The sequence below is a fragment of the Haliotis cracherodii genome, unplaced genomic scaffold (assembly GCF_022045235.1).
Source record: "Haliotis cracherodii isolate W230 unplaced genomic scaffold, xgHalCrac1.p SCAF_4, whole genome shotgun sequence".
In the NCBI taxonomy this organism is placed as follows: domain Eukaryota; kingdom Metazoa; phylum Mollusca; class Gastropoda; order Lepetellida; family Haliotidae; genus Haliotis; species Haliotis cracherodii.
In genome coordinates, this window is record NW_027266297.1 from 67201478 (window position 1) to 67226289 (window position 24812).

Consider the following 24812-nt stretch of genomic DNA (forward strand, 5'->3'; position numbering starts at 1 on the left):
AAATGTTGAACACTTTATACTGATAAAATAGAAGATATCTTGATTATTTGATATCATAGGTAAGCATTTACAATATTTTACATTATTGATAACATATTTAAATGATAAGTTAGAATTCTATTTAGGAAAGATAATGTAAATAACTAACCTGAACTATATGTAGTCCATGTCCTGTCTGCAGAGTTATAAGCAGAGTGAATAAAAAGTGTGCAAAGCTGTAGTTAGATAATGTTAATCAACTAGGAAGCTGAAAGCTATTGTATTGACAAGCTAGAGAGTTGGTGACAAAGGGACAGGAATAGACTAACCTGTCCACCCTTCAATAAAACTGCACCAACCGCTTGGACTCTTAACCCAAGCATACACATTTTGTACTACAACCAATGAAGATGTATACAACTACTTGAAATGGAAAGAGCTAAAACTATATTCCTAAAAACTATATATACAATATCCTGTTACACAAACATGACTGTTACAACATATGTCAACAAGCAGCACCCCAACGTATTCCTGTTGAAATACAGGCGTAAACTGTCAGTGTTCATGTTTGTCACAGAGAGAGACTAGAGATTTCTAGTCCATAACCATGTAGAGATGACATGCTCGCATATCCACTTCACATTTTCCTCGTGACAAATCCAAGACAGAATAGGCCCATGATACTTAATGATTACCATCAGAGGTGTCTTTTTGAATGGCCAAGATTCCTCAAGATTTTGGTCATCTCGGTTGATCATCGGAACTCTTGGGGAGATTTCGTCTGAGCAGGTATCTCTGGAGTCCGTGGATCAGACTTAACCCGTTGGTTTTCTCCGAGTTTAACAAACTGCATTACCCTATTTGGAACGAGTCCCTGTTTGTATTTCGGGGCGGAATAGGTCAGCCGTGCTACATTTACATTGCAAGATTCAACAAAAGTTAGGAACAGTGTAACTTCGAGACGTGCCTTATTGCTGATTATGATATCATCCACTTAGTTGCATGGTCCAACCGATTAAGTACATACTGCTGTGATAGGATTGTATGCTGTATGTAACGTTCACTCATGTATGATTCACTCGCTCATGAACTGACAATTGTCCTGCCACGTCGTCCTCAGTATAGGCCATTGTCTCTGTCCCTGCCTGACAGTCTATTAATCGGCTGTGGTACACGCATCTGCATCCGGGCGTCCCAGTTCGACCTGTCATCAATCTCTTCTGTTTTCTGCATCTTCCGTCGGCGCCAACACAGCAGGTATTGGATTATTTCCCACAGAAATTGGGCAACTTCAGCAAGGCTCAATACCGAGAGGCCGACCCACAAGCCAACTGTTCCTCCGATGTCGGAATAAAATTGAACATCCTAAAACAAAAATAATTCTATATTCATTGGGAAAATATCCTTCATGTACACCTTAAGGTGCCTTGGAAACAAGAGTATCCACGTTTCCAAGTAATTCCTTATTTGGGAAAGGCATTTACTTCTCATCTGTGTCGATTGATATATATCTAACACAATTTGTAGTTGACAATTTGTAGTTGATATTTTTCAAAACAGCCTTGTAGTGTGTTCAAGACGAATGTTCAAGGCAAGTGGGCAGCATTCTAGTTTAGTTCACGTCCCTCTCAAGTATTCTGAACGCCTGATTATTATTGAGGTAACTGCAAGTTATCGAGCTTAGCAATGTTGTTAACATTAAGGTAAGTTACTTTTTTGTGTAGCATTTATCAGTGTTAATTATTTACATGTGCCACAGTAATGTGTTAAATATATGTAATAATATGATGGTGTCGTTATTAAATGAATTCTCTTGTAATCTACTTGATGTGATAAATATGATAATTAGGATTTCACATTAAGCTGGATGTATAGAAAATACTTGTAGCGCAAAAACGTAATCAGATAGACTATAAAATATGTTGATCAAAACACCTATAATTTGTGTCGTGGTCACCGACTTAGACCCCGCGGTAGCAACGTTTGTCTATGTATGTATGAACAGTTACCGGTCCAGTACACATTTAATTGAAACATTAATAAATCGGTTATTAACATCGACATATGACAAGTGAGAACATCCAATAAACCGTCGACTGAACTTACAAACGAAATGATAAACGTACCTCATAAGATGGTATTTCTGTGATGTTTTCGTAGTTTAAGTCATCAAAGAAAATGTTCACCTTCAGGAAGTTTCGACTGAAATTATATAAAAAAAGTGTGCATAAAAAACTTCAGATAACGCAAAGAGGGCCAGCTAAACCAACAGTTACGCCCAGACTGTCTTTCTGTTTGGTTTGAAATGTCATGAGCCAACTATCAAGGTTGTTGTCGCCTATTCTTGTTCGTTTGTTGTCGAACGCCGCACTCAGCAATATTCCAGCTATATGACGGCGGTCTGTAAATAATCGAGTCTGGACCAGACAATCCAGTGATTGATATCATGATCATCAATCCACGCAATTGGGATACGATGACATGTTCCAATCGAGTCATCGAGTCTGACCACCCGATCCCGTTTGTCGCCTCTGACGACAAGCAATTGAATGTTATCATTAAGTGTGCCGTGACGGTGGCTTTCAGCGTACACGTCACAGTTGGTACAGCACTAGTACGTCACGTCGGGTCTCCCTGCGCAGTGTATGCATGTGGAGAATTTACCGATAACATGCAACAAGAGGTTCAATTTCAATACCGGTCTCGGTTGGCCCAGTCGTCGAAGGCGCTGTGATTCGCTGTGCAGAGTTGCGTCCCTTGAGCGCGCCAGAAACCTATGATTGTGGGTTCGAATCCCGGTTCGCCCCAATTATGCTTCTAGGTGGGTCAGCACAACACCACACCCGTGCTCGTGGGTTTCGCCGAAGTGGTAAAAGTCTGAGACCTGCATCACTTCGGTCTTCCCTCTCACATTAAGCTGACACGCCGTGATTTAACTGGAATACTGTTAAAAGCGGTGTTAAACCCAACTCCCTCACTCACTCACCCACTCACTCACCTGAGATCCCGATATGACATCTTCTCAAAACGTTCACACTCGGTTTCGTTCTTGTTGTTACACAAATATTGAACCAGCAAATTCTGTAAAGTAGAACAAAGTCATCACACGCAAACTGTCAAAACCAAAACCCGTTCCATTATCAAACAAAATACCTGCTAACAGTCGATGGAACGATTCCGACTACACAATAAGCAAGGGTTTATGAACCACTATCAAATAGTGATGATACCATGTGTTCATGAAAAGGTAAGCGTATCTTGCTCCACTGATTGCACCATCATAAACACATGCAAAGGTAGGACAATGGTTCACTTGAAAACACACAGATGGAAAAAGTCAAAATAGGGAATTGTATCAGACATCATTTTTGTCGCTTTTGCGTCAAATTTAGACACTTAGAACTGTAGCAGAGACAAATCAGTATTGACTAACACTCACTATAACCGGATACTATCAATGGTTACATTAAGTGGGAGCGGAGGACGAGTTCACTACGCAGTCAGCGTTCGTCTGACGAAATGGCTACTACCGTTAAATAGATCATTTCACTCATAGCAAATACACAGACTACATCACACCTGTTTTCAAATACCGGGGTTTCGTTGCCAACTCTTTTTTTATAACTGAGTTGCTTCCATTATTGTTTTAGTCCGTATACACAACACAGACAATGTGTTAAGTGACTGAAATTTTCACTGAGGCAATTTACAAAACGGCTAAATATTACTGATCATTCATTTTATGATAACGAATTCCAAAGATTTGGATGTTGAATTTCATCTTAAAATGATTTAAACGGTTAAAAAGAAAACGAAAGTCGATGCCTAGTGGTTAAAGCGTTCGCTCGTCACGCCCAAGGCCCGGGTTCGATTTCCCACATGGGTACAATGTGTGAAGCCCATTTCTGGTATCCCCGCCGTGATATTGCTAGAATAGTGTTAAAAGAGGCGTAAAACTATACTCACTCACTCATTATTAACACAAACACCCGCCGTAATAGTGCTGGAATATTGCTAAAGGAGGCTTAAAACTATACTCACTCACCCACTCACTCACTCTACAACGTAGCATTCTTGCATGCTCCCATGTTTACTTTTGTTTATTTTTACATGAAATGAAGCTAAACATTCTCAAATCGCTTCCTATTCGTATGCCAAATTCTCCAAATATCCAGTCAGATTTATCCCTCATCTGGACACCCAGAATATCTCTATCAAATGTTTTGTAGTACATGTATATATGTGTGTATAATCTAATTCAACCCATAATTAATTTATGTTTAAATTTACGGTCTGGATTTACATGATGATTTCTTTTTTAAATCTGGAAAATGAAGGAAAGATGTGCAGTGTCCGAAGAATGTGTATCAGGACGCACTGATGTTGTATTCACTTACAGCATACCCATCTGAGGGCCACGTGCGGCTGTGCGTATTTTTCTCGTACAATCTCTCTCTGAAATAGAGATAGAAAAGGGGGTCATGGATATATTGTAGTGTGAAAAACTGAAAATTTTATCAAGAATAGGAATAATTAGAATATTGGATAATCTTGTCAAACAGCTTTTTTCGCTGGTGGCTCAAATGATGGTACTTCATACTAGTCAGTCTTCCATCGTCAAATTCTATACATGTCCAGGCTTTGTCAAGAATTAATATGATAGAGGGTGTTGACGGAGCATAAGTTGATAGAGGAAGCTGACGGGATCAGAATTGATATGATAGAAGATCTGATGGTCAAGAATTGGTGACCAGCGAACGCTTTAACCACTAGGCTACCAGACCGCCCGATATGACAGAGGATGCTGACGGATCAAGAATTGATATGACAGGGGATACTGACGGATCAAGAATTGATATGACAGGGGATGCTGACAGATCAAGAATTGATATGACAGGGGATGCTGACGGATCAAGAATTGATATGACAGGGGATGCTGACGGGCAACTCATCTCATCTCATCTACATATGGAGTACATACTGGCATGGGTTGAAGCAATTACACTGGAACAAGCCCGTCTCCCATCTTGACTCGATCTCTTGTAAGCACTCAATTTCTGAAGAACAAACACACGAGGTGCAGGAGAATATGACATCACATGTGCTCGTTTTTCAGGTTCTATATCCACACATCCTTGTCTTATATCATAATCACATGTGATTGGTCTGATTTAAGTTCTAAAATATATCAACATTAACTATTTTTTGTACTCTCCAACTAGGCACATCCTTGTGTTGGACTTTCCAGGATCCGCTATTCGGTCTTGAGGTGTAATCTTTGGTTTGCTACAATTATGACCCTCGGGACACAAAGCATAGGGTACTGGGGACCAACTCTGTGTCGGAATCACTACGGATACAAGCATAGGGTACTGGGGACCTACTCTGTGTCGGAATCACTACGGACACAAGCATAGGGTACTGGGGACCAACTCTGTGTCGGAATCACTACGGATACAAGCATAGGGTACTGGGGACCTACTCTATGTCGGATTCACTACGGGGATACAAGCATAGGGTACTGGGGACCAACCCTGTGTCGGAATCACTACGGACACAAGCATAGGGTACTCGGGACCTACTCTGTGTCGGAATCACTACGGACACAAGCATAGGGTACTGGGGACCAACTCTGTGTCGGAATCACTACGGATACAGGCATAGGGTACTGGGGACTTACTCTATGTCGGAATCACTACGGACACAAGCATAGGGTACTGGGGACCAACTCTGTGTCGGAATCACTACGGATACAAGCATAGGGTACTGGGGACCTACTCTGTGTCGGAATCACTACGGACACAAGCATAGGGTACTGGTGACCTACTCTGTGTCGGAATCACTACGGATACAAGCATAGGGTACTGGGGACCAACTCTGTGTCGGAATCACTACGGATACAAGCATAGGGTACTGGGGACCAACTCTGTGTCGGAATCACTACGGATACAAGCATAGGGTACTGGGGACCAACTCTGTGTCGGAATCACTACGGGGATACAAGCATAGGGTACTGGGGACCTACTCTGTGTCGGAATCACTACGGACACAAGCATAGGGTACTGGGGACCAACTCTGTGCCGGAATCACTACGGACACAAGCATAGGGTACTGGGGACCAACTCTGTGTCGGAATCACTACGGATACAAGCATAGGGTACTGGGGACCTACTCTGTGTCGGAATCACTACGGGGATACAAACATAGGGTACTGGGGACCAACTCTGTGTCGGAATCACTACGGGGATACAAGCATAGGGTACTGGGGACCTACTCTGTGTCGGAATCACTACGGACACAAGCATAGGGTACTGGGGACCAACTCTGTGTCGGAATCACTACGGACACAAGCATAGGGTACTGGGGACCAACTCTGTGTCGGAATCACTACGGATACAAGCATAGGGTACTGGGGACCTACTCTGTGTCGGAATCACTACGGGGATACAAACATAGGGTACTGGGGACCAACTCTGTGTCGGAATCACTACGGATACAAGCATAGGGTACTTGGGACCAACTCTGTGTCGGAATCACTACGGATACAAGCATAGGGTACTGGGGACCTACTCTGTGTCGGAATCACTACGGACACAAGCATAGGGTACTGGGGACCTACTCTGTGCCGGAATCACCACGGACACAAGCATAGGGTACTGGGGACCAACTCTGTGTCGGAATCACTACGGATACAAGCATAGGGTACTGGGGACCAACTCTGTGTCGGAATCACTACGGGGATACAAGCATAGGGTACTGGGGACCTACTCTATGTCGGAATCACTACGGATACAAGCATAGGGTACTGGGGACCAACTCTGTGTCGGAATCACTGCGGATACAAGCATAGGGTACTGGGGACCTACTCTGTGTCGGAATCACTACGGACACAAGCATAGGGTACTCGGGACCTACTCTGTGTCGGAATCACTACGGATACAAGCATAGGGTACTGGGGACCAACTCTGTGTCGGAATCACTACGGATACAAGCATAGGGTACTGGGGACCAACTCTGTGTCGGAATCACTACGGATACAAGCATAGGGTACTCGGGACCAACTCTGTGTCGGAATCACTGCGGATACAAGCATAGGGTACTTGGGACCAACTCTGTGTCGGAATCACTACGGATACAAGCATAGGGTACTGGTGACCTACTCTGTGTCGGAATCACTACGGACACAAGCATAGGGTACTGGGGACCTACTCTTTGTCGGAATCACTACGGGGATACAAGCATAGGGTACTGGGGACCTACTCTGTGTCGGAATCACTACGGGGATACAAACATAGGGTACTGGGGACCTACTCTTTGTCGGAATCACTACGGGGATACAAGCATAGGGTACTGGGGACCAACTCTGTGCCGGAATCACTACGGACACAAGCATAGGGTACTGGGGACCAACTCTGTGTCGGAATCACTACGGATACAAGCATAGGGTACTCGGGACCAACTCTGTGTCGGAATCACTACGGACACAAGCATAGGGTACTTGGTACCAACTCTGTGCCGGAATCACTACGTACACAAGCATAGGGTACTGGGGACCAACTCTGTGTCGGAATCACTGCGGATACAAGCATAGGGTACTGGGGACCTACTCTGTGCCGGAATCACTACGGGGATACAAGCATAGGGTACTGGGGACCTACTCGGTGTCGGAATCACTACGGATACAAGCATAGGGTACTGGGGACCTACTCTGTGTCGGAATCACAACGGATACAAGCATAGGGTACTGGGGACCTACTCTGTGTGGGAATCACAACGGGATACAAACATAGGTTTACTGGGGCCTCTCCTTCATTGAGGTCGTACCTCTTCATGTGTTGCACTTACGTCTTTTGGTCCTGCATGGAGGAACGTCTCGCCCGGGCTCCGAACTGTTAATGTTTCTATACAGTGTTTCCTTAAGTTCATCAAAGCAACCACATCGTTTAATGATTCTCTCGTGCACACAGAATGTCTCACAAGTCTGAAATCAAAAAGAAGATACATATGCATTTAAATGATAAATATTCAACATTGGACACAACGCAATCTGTATTGATCTTGTACATGTAGTAAAAAGTAAAGGTCTTTGACTTTGGCAACTGTATTTATAGTATTTCTCTTCAAAGTTGTTGATAAATTTACATTTTATGAAATCAACATACAAGACATTCTTGTTGTGTTTCTAGTCTTACCAATCCACCGGATCAAAAGCTCTTCTCGCAGAGCATGTTAATCAAGTCAATAATTATAAAAACTCGAAACAGGGACCATTTGACTTGCCATTCCAACTTATAACCACTATTAAATACGTTGAAACACATAAACCTCCTTTGTATAACAAATTGACAACACCATTTAAAAACAGTTTTTGAAATTAAGTAGAACACTACGAATAGTATTCACAGATAACAAGGTTTTTTAAGAATTTAAACCCAGGAATCTAGCGTGAAGAAGCCGAACGGATGCGTAAACGCACGACTATTAGACTGGTCAGGTCCTACCTTCCTGGTATATTGCTTTCCATATTTGGCTTTGAAGACTGCACCGTCGTCACACTTGCCATAGGGATCAGACATCCTGTGAATCTCCAGCTGAAATACGCAAACGTCAGCTAAAATACGCAAACGTCAGCTAAAATACGCAAACGTCAGCTGAAATATGCAAACGTCAGCTAAAATACGCAAACGTCAGCTGAAATACGCAAACGTCAGCTAAAATACGCAACTGTCAGCTAAAATACGCAAACGTCAGCTGAAATACGCAAACGTCAGCTGAAATACGCAAACCTCAGCTAAAATACGCAAACGTCAGCTGAAATATGCAAACGTCAGCTAAAATACGCAACTGTCAGCTAAAATACGCAAACGTCAGCTAAAATACGCAAACGTCAGCTAAAATACGCAAACGTCAGCTAAAATACGTGTTGGTTGAAAGCGACAAAACCGTTTCCATAATCAGAAGAAATATCTGCTATAGGAAAGTCCAATGTCCAATTCCGATTGTATCATAAGCATGTATCCATGAAACACTATCGAGAAAGGTGAGCTCTTCCTGCCTCATTGCTGGCACTCGAGACAAACACATGCAGTCAATGTCACTTGTTCAACTGAAAGCACAAGGGAACATATCGTACACAGGGACCAGAGTCAGCATAGGGAAAAGCATCAGACAACAGTTTTGTCACTGAAGCGAAAATTTCAAAATACTCTTCACGTATCTACCATAAAACTTTAAGAACGTTTACTAAGACAAGGAATGCTGTAAGCATGATCGAATAACTTTTGAGTAAGAGTCGTATGACGCTCTTTGAAAGAGCGTGCTTGATTGTACCTCAAAAGAAATGAAGCCACCAAAGGCTTGATCCGCTAGAATATTACTCGAAATACAGGTAACTACGGTTATAACGAACTCAAAGGGACCACTAATTTTAATTCGTTAAAACCGTAGTTCGGAATGAAAATATGTACAACATATATACAGAAAATGGACGGGGTCAAGAAACAGTACGTTACATACGTTATAAGCGTGTTCGTTATAAGATAAGGGGAAATGCACTGTGTCACCTTTTACCTGAGCTACTTTAGCTTAATTATGAATGACACATATTAAAAAATATTCTCCCAAACCATTGTGGATTGACAGTGATGATATTTGGCTTTGCAAGGGATGGGTGTGAAAGATATGTTATGTGTTATATGTAATATAATGATTATTGTTAGGTTACCAGCAAACTTATGTTCATATCCCCTTTGAGTTTCATGGGACTCATCAACAACATGCACAAACACTTTGTACATAAAATAATCAGCCTAAACCCATGTGCATATGAATAGTGGATAGTTTGGTTTGGTTTTTGTTGTTTAACGCCGCACTCGGCAATTTGCCAGCTTTATGACGGCGGTCTGTAAATAATCGAGTCTAGGCAAGACAATCGAGTGATTTGACACCATGAGCATCGACCCACTAAATTGGGATACGATGACATGCATCAACAAAGTCAGTGAAACTGACCACCCGATCCCGTTAGTCGCATCTTACGACATTGTCAAGCATAGTCGCCTTTTACGGCAATCATTGGTTGCTGAAGATCTATTCCACCCCTAATCTTCACGGGTAGAATAATGAATAACGTCTCGGATACTCTCAAACAAACGGAAACACAAAGTGTAAGCTGGAACCATTCAACATACCATACGCATGCCTATACTAGTTTCCATTGTAGCTGAAACTGACATCCCATCCACTTCCGGGTCAGGCCACGTGTTCACGTCGTGTATCTGAAACTGGGTCCCTATACCGGAAGCAATTGTTGATATGTGCTCGTCAGTCTCCAGAAACAGGATCAACTCCAGACCTACATGAATGAGATCACAAGTCAGTAGATAATAGGTTATACACCTAGATGAATGAGAACACAAACCAGAAGATAATAGGTTATACACCTAGATGAATGAGAACACAAGTTAGTAGATAATAGGTTATACACCTTGATGAACGAGAACACAAACCAGAAGATAATAGGTTATACACCTAGATGAATGAGAACACAAGTTAGTAGATAATAGGTTATACACCTTGATGAATGAGAACACAAGTCAGTAGATAATAGGTTATACACCTTGATGAATTAGAACACAAGTCAGTAGATAATAGGTTACACACCTAGATGAATGAGAACACAAGTCAGTAGATAATAGGTTATACACCTTGATGAATGAGAACACAAACCAGAAGATAATAGGTTATACACCTTGATGAATGAGAACACAAGTCAGTAGATAATAGGTTATACACCTAGATGAATGAGAACACAAATCAGTAGATAATAGGTGATACACCTAGATGAATGAGAACACAAACCAGAAGATAATAGGCTATACACCTAGATGAATGAGAATACAAGTTAGTAGATAATAGGTTATACACCTAGATGAATGAGAACACAAACCAGAAGATAATAGGTTATACACCTTGATGAATGAGAACACAAGTCAGTAGATAACAGGTTATACACATAGATGAATGAGCACACAAGTCAGTAGATAATAGGTGATACACCTAGATGAATGAGAACACAAACCAGAAGGTAATAGGTTATACACCTTGATGAATGAGAACACAAGTCAGTAGATAATAGGTTATACACCTTGATGAATGAGCACACAAGTCAGTAGATAACAGGTTATACACCTAGATGAATGAGCACACAAGTCAGTAGATAATAGGTGATACACCTAGATGAATGAGAACACAAACCAGAAGATAATAGGTTATACACCTAGATGAATGAGAATACAAGTTAGTAGAAAATAGGTTATACATCTTGATGAACGAGAACACAAACCAGAAGATAATAGGTTATACACCTTGATGAATGAGAACACAAGTTAGTAGATAATAGGTTATACACCTAGATGAATGAGAACACAAGTCAGCAGATAATAGGTTATACAGCTAGATGAATGAGAACACAAGTCACTAAATAATAGGTTATACACCTAGATGAATGAGAACACAAACCAAAAGATAATAAGTAATACACCTTGATAAATGAGAACACAAGTCAGTAGATAATAAGTTATACACCTAGATGAATAAGAACACAAACCAGAAGATAATAGGTTATACACCTTGATGAATGAGAACACAAGTCAGTAGATAATAGGTTACACACCTAGATGAATGAGAACACAAGTCAGTAGATAATAGGTTATACATCTTGATGAATGAGAACACAAACCAGAAGAGAATAGGTAATACACCTAGATGAATGAGAACACAAGTCAGTAGATAATAGGTTATACACCTAGATGAATGAGAACACAAATCAGTAGATAATAGGTGATACACCTAGATGAATGAGAACACAAACCAGAAGATAATAGGTTATACACCTAGATGAATGAGAATACAAGTTAGTAGATAATAGGTTATACACCTAGATGAATGAGAACACAAACCAGAAGATAATAGGTTATACACCTTGATGAATGAGAACACAAGTTAGTAGATAATAGGTTATACACCTTGATGAATGAGAACACAAGTCAGTAGATAATAGGTTATACACCTAGATGAATGAGAACACAAATCAGTAGATAATAGGTAATACACCTTGATAAATGAGAACACAAGTCAGTAGATAACAGGTTATACACCTAGATGAATGAGCACACAAGTCAGTAGATAATAGGTGATACACCTAGATGAATGAGAACACAAACCAGAAGATAATAGGTTATACACCTAGATGAATGAGAACACAAGTCAGTAGATAATAGGTTTTACACCTTGATGAATGAGAACACAAGTCAGTAGATAATAGGTTATACACCTAGATGAATGAGCACACAAGTCAGTAGATAATAGGTGATACACCTAGATGAATGAGAACACAAACCAGAAGATAATAGGTTATACACCTAGATGAATGAGAACACAAGTCAGTAGATAATAGGTTATACACCTTGATGAATGAGAACACAAGTCAGTAGATAATAGGTTACACACCTAGATGAATGAGAACACAAGTCAGTAGATAATAGGTAATACACCTAGATGAATGAGAACACAAACCAGAAGACAATAGGTTATACACCTTGATGAATGAGAACACAAGTCAGTAGATAACAGGTTATACACCTAGATGAATGAGAACACAAGTCAGTAGATAATAGGCTATACACCTAGATGAATGAGAACACAAGTCAGTGGATAATAGGCTATACACAAGAAAGTACGTTCAGAGAATACAAAGATAATACCAGAGTCAAGGACTGTAGACCAAATCGCCCGTGGAATACAAATGGTTGACTTTTTCTCTCTTGTCTTAATTGATCATTGATAAACGATATCGTTGTAACATGTTTTAATTGTGAGTTATATGTAGCAATCGGATAATCGAGGCTTTGAAAGTTTGTAGTTATCAAATTCCGTTTTACACCCCACTACAAATACGACTCCCAGACGAAACACTGAACCAAGCATTGTCAACAATGCATGCCTGTTTACATGTCACAGAAATAGCGTTATACTTTGTAATGTGTAAAAATTCATTTTTCGTATTTTATTATGATTTCGAATATCTAGTGAAGCTAAAGTCGTTGCAAAAAGGTGTACCATGTATCTTACCAGAGGATGGTCCGCTCCGGAAGCTGACGAAGGCCGAGTTTTCTAGGGTGTAGCAATTACCATACATGGCCGTGGGGTGGATCCGAAAAAAACTGAAATAGGCATCATTTTGTTTATTTGTTTCTTTGTTGTTTAAGGCCGCACTCAGCCATATTTCAGCCGTATGACGGCGTTCTGTAAATAATCAAGTCTAGACCGGCAGTCCAGTGATTGACCTCATGAGCATCGATCTACGCTTTGGGATACGATGACATGCATTAACCAAGTCAGTGAGTCTAATTACAAGATCCCGTTATAAAAGACTTGAACAATACAACTTTCATACTTACTTATCAAATACAAGACATCCGGTATGAAACAATGAATGTATGCAAAAATAATTGTTCTACAAAGCTTTAGATAAACAAACAATTCTGCATTAGCGAAGTGATGACACTATGTATCAATAATTTATACATGATAAAAATAAGTTTACCTTAATTTGACAGCACCATCGTAATATTACATCAGTAGATATATACTTATACTCAAATACAAGACAACCGGCAATGTATGCAATATCAGTTGTTCTACAAAGCACTAAATAATTGTTTGTCTACGATTTTTTTAAATCTGTCAAGCAAGTCTGCATTAGCGAAGTGATGAAATTATGTATGACTAATTTCTACATGATAAAAATGAATGTTCTTAATTTAGCACCATTGTAATATTACAGTTGACAACAGACTACAAACTACAGATTTGACATAAACACTATTACTGTACCCGACTGGTTGGTCACACACCCACTCACCTCTCGTTGCACACGACGCCGGAGAAGGCACATGACACTAGCATGTCTGATATAGAGTGGCCCATCTCGATCCGCGTAGCCCTTTCGGACGAAGAATACAAAACGTCAACGCCATAGAAAAACCAGTATGGATTATCGCCGAAACGAATTCCTTGTGACGGGTGCCACCTGTGGGGCAGGATACGCTCACCTTTTCGCGAACACGTGGTATCATGATAGTGATTTATAAACACATGCTCAGGATAAAGTCGGAATTGTACAATCGACTCAGAAATTTCTATTGGATATGATAAGGGTTTTGTCACTTCATTTATGTGGACGTAAAATGTGGATGTAAAACATAGACTGTCCCTACATGTCATTACAGACATTGATTCAAAAACATTAAACATTTCATGGTAGATAAGACTTCAGAAGTTGACTATTCATTCAGCTATGCCTCACAGTAAGAGATTAAAGAACGGCTTCTGATCATATTGTCAATTTCGTATTGTTTTGTGATCTCATTAATCTCAAATAAACTATGTCACAGACTCCAAATGGATCACTTGAAACACCAGGTGTTCGCAAAAATGGTAAGCATGAACATCGCAACACACAATATGAACCAATGTTCAATAACAACCATGAATCAAACAAACAATGAATCAAACTATGTGAAGGTCATTTCAAAATTCTGTCGTCAGGGTAGATGTGTAATACGTACATATTTTAAAAGAAATAATTGATGTCAGATGTAAGACATTGGCATGCAAAATATATAATGTATATTTGGAAATTTACATTTCCAGTTGTAAATCATGACGATTGCTTTGCAATTACAGGCAAACAACCATAATATAGTCTTTGAAAGCTATTTAGAAGTGATACACATGAGGGAGAGAGTTTATGGATTTCAACTTCTTTATTATGAGGAACACAACCTTTCGGAGTATAAACTTAGTCCTTCATTCACCTGATGAAGGATTAAACATCTACTCCGAAACGTTGTGTTCCTCATAATGAAGAAGTTGAAATCCATAAAATCTCTTCCTTATGTGTATCTCTTCTAGATGCCTTTCAAAGACAAGATGAACACATTGAACACATTGACATGTTAAAACAACAAAAATATTTAGATAGATTGGGGCTGATAAAAGTTGTTTCAAAGATTTGATGCGACATCAACGTGGAGATGATGCAGTAATATCCATAATAAAGAAGTTGAAATCCATAAAATCTCTTCCTTAACCATTATATATTCTTCAAGATACCCCGAGGAAACAAACAATTGGATTCAATTGGGTCTTTTTGCAGTATTTTCCATTTGTCACCACAATCGGACTTCATACTTTGTGTTCATATCGGCATTCTGATCCAGGTCTTCGTTTCACCCACCAGGCTAGCAACACGTCCCGGGACAACAAGAAGGATATTACTTGCGATATGTACCTGTCGTGTCTAAGCTACAATGTGACATACTAGGTGCGATATGTACCTGTCGTTTGTAAGCTACAATGTGACATACTAGGTGCGATATGTACCTGTCGTGTGTAAGCTACAATGTGACATGCTAGGTGCGATATGTACCTGTCGTGTCTAAGCTACAATGTGACATACTAGGTGCGATATGTACCTGTCGTGTGAGCTACAATGTGACATACTATTGTGTGTGCTATCACGTGACATGCTAGGTGCGATATGTACCTGTCGTGTGTAAGCTACAATGTGACATACTATTGTGTGTGCTGTCACGTGACATGCTAGGTGCGATATGTACCTGTCGTGTGTAAGCTACAATGTGACATACTAGGTGCGATATGTACCTGTCGTGTGTAAGCTACAATGTGACATACTAGGTGCGATATGTACCTGTCGTGTGAGCTACAATGTGACATACTATTGTGTGTGCTGTCACGTGACATGCTAGGTGCGATATGTACCTGTCGTGTGTAAGCTACAATGTGACATACTATTGTGTGTGCTGTCACGTGACATGCTAGGTGCGATATGTACCTGTCGTGTGTAAGCTACAATGTGACATACTAGGTGCGATATGTACCTGTCGTGTGTAAGCTACAATGTGACATACTATTGTGTGTGCTGTCACGTGACATGCTAGGTGCGATATGTACCTGTCGTGTGTAAGCTACAATGTGACATACTAGGTGCGATATGTACCTGTCGTGTGTAAGCTACAATGTGACATGCTAGGTGCGATATGTACCTGTCGTGTCTAAGCTACAATGTGACATACTAGGTGAGATATGTACCTGTCGTGTGTAAGCTACAATGTGACATACTAGGTGCGATATGTACCTGTCGTTTGTAAGCTACAATGTGACATGCTAGGTGCGATATGTACCTGTCGTGTGTAAGTTACAATGTGACATACTAGGCGCGATATGCACCTGTCGTGTCTAAGCTACAATGTGACATACTAGGTGCGATATGTACCTGTCGTGTGTAAGCTACAATGTGACATGCTAGGTGCGATATGTACCTGTCGTGTGTAAGCTACAATGTGACATGCTAGGTGCGATATGTACCTGTCGTGTCTAAGCTACAATGTGACATACTAGGTGCGATATGTACCTGTCGTGTGTAAGCTACAATGTGACATACTAGGTGCGATATGTACCTGTCGTTTGTAAGCTACAATGTGACATGCTAGGTGCGATATGTACCTGTCGTGTGTAAGCTACAATGTGACATGCTAGGTGCGATATGTACCTGTCGTGTCTAAGCTACAATGTGACATACTAGGTGCGATATGTACCTGTCGTGTGTAAGCTACAATGTGACATACTAGGTGCGATATGTACCTGTCGTTTGTAAGCTACAATGTGACATGCTAGGTGCGATATGTACCTGTCGTGTGTAAGCTACAATGTGACATACTAGGTGCGATATGTACCTGTCGTTTGTAAGCTACAATGTGACATACTAGGTGCGATATGTACCTGTCGTTTGTAAGCTACAATGTGACATGCTAGGTGCGATATGTACCTGTCGTGTGTAAGCTACAATGTGACATACTAGGTGCGATATGTACCTGTCGTGTGAGCTACAATGTGACATACTATTGTGTAAGCTGTCACATGACATACTAACTGCGATATCTACCTGTTGTGTGAGCTGTCACGTGACATACTAGGTGCGATATGTACCTGTCGTGTCTAAGCTACAATGTGACATGCTAGGTGAGATATGTACCTGTCGTGTGTAAGCTACAATGTGACATACTAGGTGCGATATGTACCTGTCGTGTCTAAGCTACAATGTGACATACTAGGTGCGATATGTACCTGTCGTGTGTAAGCTACAATGTGACATGCTAGGTGCGATATGTACCTGTCGTGTCTAAGCTACAATGTGACATACTAGGTGCGATATGTACCTGTCGTGTGTAAGCTACAATGTGACATACTAGGTGCGATATGTACCTGTCGTGTCTAAGCTACAATGTGACATACTATGTGCGATATGTACCTGTCGTGTGTAAGCTACAATGTGACATACTAGGTGCGATATGTACCTGTCGTGTCTAAGCTACAATGTGACATACTAGGTGCGATATGTACCTGTCGTGTGAGCTACAATGTGACATACTATTGTGTGTGCTGTCACGTGACATGCTAGGTGCAAAATGTACCTGTCGTGTGTAAGCTACAATGTGACAAACTATTGTGTGTGCTGTCACGTGACATGCTAGGTGCGATATGTACTTGTCGTGTGTAAGCTACAATGTGACATACTAGGTGCGATATGTACCTGTCGTGTGTAAGCTACAATGTGACATACTAGGTGCGATATGTACCTGTCGTGTGAGCTACAATGTGACATACTATTGTGTGTGCTGTCACGTGACATGCTAGGTGCGATATGTACCTGTCGTTTGTAAGCTACAATGTGACATACTAGGTGCGATATGCACCTGTCGTGTCTAAGCTACAATGTGACATGCTAGGTGCGATATGTACCTGTCGTGTGTAAGCTACAATGTGACATACTAGGCGCGATATGCACCTGTCGTGTCTAAGCTACAATGTGACATACTAGGTGCGATATGTACCTGTCGTGTCTAAGCTGCAATGTGACATACTAGGTGCGATATTTACCTTTCTGGGTACTGTCATATGACATACGAGGTACGATATTTACCTATTGTGTGAGTTGTTATGTGACATACGCGGTACAATATCTCCCTGTTGTGTGAGCTGTAATGTGACATACGCGGTACAATATTTACCTAGTGTGTGAGCTGTCACGTGACATACTAGCTGCGATATCTACCATGTGTGAGCTGTCACGTGACATACTAGCTGCGATATCTACCTGTTGTGTGAGCTGTCACGTGACATACTAGGTGCGACATCTCCCTGTTGTGTGAGCTGTCATGTGACATACAAGGTGCGATATCTACCTGTTGTGTGAGCTGTCACGTGACATACTAGGTGCGATATTTGCCTGTTGTGTGAGCTGTTATGTTACATACAAGGTGCGATATTTACCTGTTGTGTGAGCTGTTATGTGACATACAAGGTGCGATATCTTCCTGTTGTGTGAGCTGCAATGTGACCTACTAGGTGCGATATCTACCTGCAATATCAGATGTGCTATTTACCTGTTGGTTGAGCTGTCAAATGCTATACCAGATGTGCTATCTACTTGTTGTGTGAGCTGTCATATGCTATACCAGGTGTGCTATCTATCTGTTGTGTGAGCTGTCATATGCTATACCAGATGTGCTATCTACTTATTGTGTGAGCTGTCATATGCTATATCAGATGTGCTATTTACCTGTTGTGTGAGCTGTCAAATGCTATACCAGATGTGCTATCTACTTGTTGTGTGAGCTGTCATATGCTATACCAGATGTGCTATCTACCTGTTGTGTGAGCTTTCATCTGCTATTCCAGATGTGCTATCTACCTGTTGTGTGAGCTGTCATATGCTATACCAGATGTGCTATTTACCTGTTGTGTGAGCTGTCATATGCTAGACCAGATGTGCTATCTACTGGTTGTGTGAGCTGTCATATGCTATACCAGTTGTGCTATTTACGTGTTGTGTGAGCTGTCATATGCTATACCAGATGTGCTATCTACTTGTTGTGTGGGCTGTCATATGCTATTCCAGATGTGCTACCTACCTCTTGTGTGAGCTGTCATATGCTATATAAGATGTGCTATTTACCTGTTGTGTGAGCAGTCATATGCTATACCAGATGTGCTATTTACCTGTTTTGTGAACTGTCATATGCTATACCAGATATGCTATCTAATGGTTGTGTGAACTGTCATATGCTATACCAGATGTGCTATCTACCTGTTGTGTGAGCTGTCATATGCTATACCAGATGATCTATTTACCTGTTGTGTGAGCTGTCATATGCTATATCAGATGTGCTATCTACCTGTTGTGTGAGCTGTCATATGCTAGACCAGATGTGCTATCTACCTGTTGTGTGAGCTGTCATATGCTATACCAGATGTGCTATTTACCTCTCTTCTGAGCTGAACAGGTGAGTAAATTCTTTGCGGATATCTTGGAGGGTTGATGTTTGACCAGAAAAAAAATTGAAGCCAGGTGGTTCTTTTCTCCTGGTGTTAGTGAAATTGTATTCAAAGCTATCAATGAAGCGTTTTCTGCGACCAGGTGCAGACTGTGGTCGTGGACCGGGGGATTGTTGCTGATTTGGACCCTGGTTTGAGTTGTTCTGCGGCCTTTTGTTCTGTAAATACAACATCAATAGTGACAGGTTATAACATCATATTAGGTATATGGATTGACAGAAATACGGGTCAACAGTGACAAAAAGGATATGAACATTGCTGGACTCGTGACTAGTGAATCGTTTCGTTGTATGTACTTCGTTTTAAATTTCATCGAGGAAAGGGGTATCTTTGACTATCATAAAACCAATACTGCTTGCCGTTATGGAGCGCTTATGTTTACACGATAATTCGTAGAGATAATATGTAGTTGTAGGTAATTGGTTTTATCTAAATTTAAGATGTAAATTAGTGCATGGTTGAATGTCATCTAAACTCTCCTAATATGGCAAAATAGTATAGCTTGGCTGTTCGAATGAGCTGATTCCAATATACCTGAATTCAGGTCAACTTTAATCAAAGACCTCGTTTTTTATCTGGGTGACAACGGAACAGGTCAAACTCAATAAATCTTAGAAGTTTATTTTTGAAGCTCATGGGCAAATGTTGCTCGTTAGTAATATATATATTAATAAAACTTTATGGGAGTAGTATATAATTATTCACATATTAAAAAGTATTTATACAGAAGCGAACCCGGTAGGATGGGGTGGTATTGTGAATATTAACTTTCGCACTAATTCATGAGTTGACCTGGGTAATATAAAATTGCTGTAGCTTTAAACACGACCCACTGTAGAGTGGAGTCTTCCAGATAATAAGAGCTTATTATCATTGTCAGTGTTACTATTATTATTGTTCTTGTGCTTGATTTTCTTGTTTTGGGGGTCATGGGCGTCCCTAAGGCGAAGCAATTCAGTGAGCAGACTTACGGCACTCCAGGACGCCAGAAACCTATGGTTGTGGGTTGTGGGTTCGAATCCAGGTCGTCCCGATAATATTTATATATTTGTCAGCACAATAACCGCGCTCGAAGGTTTAATCACAGTGGTAAACGTCTGAGAATCGCATCACTTCAGGCTTTCCTCTCACATTAAGCTGACACGCCGTGATATAACTGGAATACTGTTCAATTCGGCGTTAATCCCAACTCACACTCACTCGATTCCGGGGTAGAACAGGTCTTCAGCAACCCATGCTTGCCGTAAAAGGCGACTATGCTTGTCGTAAAAGGCGACTAACGGGATCGGGTGGTCAGGCTCGCTGACTTGGTTGATGCATGTCATCGATGCCAATTATGTGGATTGATGCTCATGATATTAATCACTGGATTGTCTGGTTCAGACTCGATTATTTACAGACCGCCGTCATACAGCTGAAATATTGCTGAGTGGGGCGTTCAACAACAAACCAACCAGCAAACCACACTCACTCTTGTATTTTTTATCGATGCATCACCACCGTTATATCACTATATTAACTGCAAAAATGTCGCAAAAAAAGCTACGAACCTTAATGGAAGAAGCAACAGCATCTGCTCTTATGGTGTTTATATACTCCCTCAGTTCTTTTCTGCCTTTTGATATCATCGACGACCTAACAGGGTTCACATTGCAGAAGGTGATTGAGGGGAACTTGAGGTTCTTGAAGCCAAGCTGAACCTTCGTCTGTTTCTCGAACGTGATGTAGGAAGAGGTGAGAGTATAAAGGTGGATCCCCATGACACACAGGGCTCCTAGGAGGAGCACCACCCACACCAACTTGGCGTACCAGGTCTTGGATGTGTGAATGTAGGGGATCCCTTGCATGGAAGTCCGCCCTGCGAACCTGGTTAGCACCCGTGTGAAGGTCTTGGGGTTTCCCTCGGAGTTGTACTGGTCGGAGCCGACATTGGATGGCGGCGAGTATTTCTGGTGGAACGTGATGTCTCGCCCCCACTTGCCGCTTAGGTCCTAGAAAGACAAGTATGTATTCCCAATACCCATCATTAGTATATACCATCATTGTTTATCATTGCTGCATATTCCCAATACCTCCAAGTCAGTATTGCAATTGTTTTCGTCGATGCATATTCCAAGGACCTAATCGTAAGTATATACTAAAAAAATGTATCATTGCTGCATATAACCAAAGTCTCATCGATAGTATGTACTTCCATTGTTTCGTTGTTTCATATTCCTAACCGTTAGTATATTCCTAGTTGTTAGCATATGCTGCCACTATTTATGAAGAAGAAGGAAGAAGAAGGAGGGGGAGGAAGAAGGAGAACGCAGGAGGAGGAGAAGGAAGGAGGAGGAGGAGGAAAAGGAGTAAGAAGAAGGAAGAAGAAAAGGGAGGAGAAGGAAGAAGAAAAGGGAGAAGAAGGTAGAAGGAGGAGGATGAAGAAGGAGAAGGCAGGAGGAGGAGAAGGAAGAAGAAAAGGGAGAAGAAGGTAGAAGGAGGAGGATGAAGAAGGAGAAGGAAGGAGGAGGAGAAGGAAGGAGGAAAAGGGAGAAGAAGGGGAGGATGAAGCAGGAGAAGGCAGGAGGAGGAGAAGGAAGAAGAAAAGGGAGGAGGAGGAGGATGAAGAAGGAGAAGGCAGGAGGAGGAGAAGGGAGAAGGAGGAGGAGGAAGAAGAAACGGTAAAAGGGTGAAGAGTGGAGAAGAAAGAAGAGGGGGAGAAGGAAGAGGAGGAAGAAGGAGAGGTAGAAGGGGGGGAAGAATATAATTATTCATACATAGTATGGCGTATACTAAACCTATGTTTCTAAGTACTTTTACAGGCATACAATGTAACAAAATGAATGTGGCTTAATTATACGATCCGTGGAATCTTGACATGGACGTGGCTAGCCTTTATTTTTACACACATGCATTTGCGTCATTTTAGCAGAAAAATAACAATGTTCGTTGAAAAAACACCATGATGTGACGATTTGTCATGTGTTAGCGGTATACGTTGACAATGCCACATGTGACTGGTGAGTATTGTCAAACAAAAAGCTTGTTTGTGGAGAGTTTATCGTTGTGTAGGCCTCCTATTGATATTGATGAATTATGAAGGATCGTCGCACTGTATATCCTAGTACCAATTACCCGTCTCCCCACACCCGGGGGCGTTTGAATCATATCTCGATCTGAAAGGGAACGCATAAAAACATATATTGCCCACACTAATGCCGTTCCGTCTGACCCACTCGGAGCTATAGATCTGATTTGGATAAATAACATCACGTTGTGAATACAGCTTTGTTGTTCTAACAGATTTGTGAAATATATGTCACAGTAAGTAGTTTTAAATGTCGTGCGGGACACCACATGCGAACAGGAGTTGATTGCAAACCAATGTGTGTGTGTGGGAGGGAAGGGGGGGGGGGGGGGGGGGGTGCAGAATGTCAAAAATAATTATAGTTCGCATAGAAGGAATTCATGTGCCTGAAATACATCTGAATACTCACGTCATAAATATATAGAGAATGACACAGATTGTCAAATATGTGCGATTTTGGCATATATTTCACAAAATAGAAGGCTCTATACTAATGACTATGTATGAATGTCTCTCATGGTTCTATCTCTGAATAAATATTCTTCTGCGCGTACCAATCGTTCGTTAATCTCTACATGCTCTGGACCTACACGTGTGCATATAAATACACTATCATGTGTACATATCGTGCGTATTTTGTCCTGTTCCCAGGAACCGCGATCCAGCTTGCGTAATCCGCGATTTTGGCACACTTCATTGCATAATCCCATTGTATACAAAGACTTTGATGAGCAAACATTTTTGTAAAACTTCAGGGCATTAATTACATGATAATGTAATGCTAGTCTAACTTCTAACATACGATATCTTAATGGATTGACCGCCTCCGTGGTCTAGTGCTAGAGCGTCCGCCCGGAGAGCGGAAGGTCCGGGGTTCGATCCCGGGCCGCGTCAGACCAAAAGACATTAAAAGATGGTACTTGTTGTTACCCTGTCTGGCACTCGGCATTAAGGGGCTAAAACAAGGACTGGTCGGCTCGGAGTCAGTATACTGTGTCTGAGTGGGGTATTCATGTTAAACTGCACCATGGTATCTCAGTGAGCTAGCACTGTAAATCTGCATGAGTCCGGACTTGTACAAGCAGCCACACAAACACACACACGTGCATGTGCGTCCCTATATAAGTGCAATAATCTTGGACGCGACTTTAAACCCCATTTCACCTCACCTCACCTCTTTATGGATTGGTTAACATGCAGATTATCATTTTAAAAACGTTTTTTAATAATCATTGTAACATTCGGCATTTTAGGGTGGCAGTGACTGAAGCACTGACCGCACTTGCGTATCTTAATCCACCCGTAACGTTTCAATCCACGTTAGACCCGATCTGCACACACTGCTATATTATTGTTAAACGACTAAATTTTGATTTTAAATATTTTTTTAATATTTTTAAATATTAGTTTTTTACATTTTGCTGTTGAGATGTAACTATAACCCGATCTGCACACACTGCTATATTATTGTTAAACGACAAAACTTTGATTTTAAATATATTTTTTAATATTTTTAAATATTAGTTTTAACATTTTGCTGGAAATTAGAAAACATTCTTCAAAACGTGAAGAAAATCACACTGACGTGTTAAACGAACGTTCTTACCATGCTCTCCTGGTAGTCAGCTGGAGGTTCCCAGTTTCTGTGGTATGGTTTGTCCATTGCGTCGTCGTGGTCAAAGACGTGTGTGACGTTGCCGGAGTACCCGGGATAGTCACGCAAGTGTTTGCTGTTGCTTCTTTTAATAGACATGGTATGGACGTGTCTCTCTATTGTCAGCGGGACAATCACAAGAAGCCCAGCAAGTGGAGATGCAGACTGTTATCCTTCAGGCTCAGATGCTCAAACAGATGCTTGATACACACGTATCCGACTTCAGGCATACGTGATAATGGACGATATAAAAAAGTTATAGAGGGGCGGGCCTTTGTGAAATCAAGCGTGATATTGTAGAGGATATGACCTCCAAAAACACCACATATGGAGCCTCTATATATACAGGCTCCGCCTCTGCTGTATTTTCGTTTCAGACAGCACAAAAGTGCAAATAAACCTTATTTAAGCGCCGCTTTCGATGCTTCCAATACGATATGTGCATTGACGATGTTACGATGTTAAAATCTGCAAAGTTGTATATACCCGTGACGCTTTCACTTTAAATGTTCAAAATAGTTTAGAGATTAAAGGGAGATGAAATATTTCAGTGTCTAGATTTTACTTTAAAGTCTATTAAACAGCCTGGGGTCGTCTTGTGTGAGTTTCTACATAAGATAAGACATA

The 24812-nt window shown here is 41.1% G+C and overlaps 1 protein-coding gene across 1 annotated transcript; it reads right to left on the reverse strand.

The window, feature by feature from the left end:
- Window positions 1–1098: 1098 nt before the first annotated feature.
- LOC139480539 (acid-sensing ion channel 1-like) lies at window positions 1099–24284 on the reverse strand. Its single transcript, XM_071263639.1, has 13 exons — window positions 24138–24284; window positions 21015–21455; window positions 19393–19622; window positions 13907–13987; window positions 13114–13205; window positions 10173–10336; window positions 8484–8573; window positions 7828–7963; window positions 4964–5039; window positions 4380–4437; window positions 2981–3063; window positions 2109–2184; window positions 1099–1347 (listed from the first exon to the last, which is right to left on the reverse strand). The coding sequence occupies exons 1-13, from the start codon at window positions 24282–24284 to the stop codon at window positions 1099–1101; spliced, it is 1923 nt and encodes a 640-aa protein (XP_071119740.1).
- Between the last annotated feature and the right edge of the window lie 528 nt (window positions 24285–24812).

Coding starts and splice junctions, on each gene's coding strand:
- LOC139480539 (XM_071263639.1), bottom strand. CDS start 24,284: ATGTCTATTAAAAGAAGCAACAGCAAACACTTGCGTGACTATCCCGGG. Junction 3,064..4,379: donor GGCCCTCAGATGGGTATGCT/GTAAGTGAATAC, acceptor TCTACTTTACAG/AATTTGCTGGTTCAATATTT. Junction 1,348..2,108: donor CAGAAATACCATCTTATGAG/GTACGTTTATCA, acceptor TTTTTGTTTTAG/GATGTTCAATTTTATTCCGA.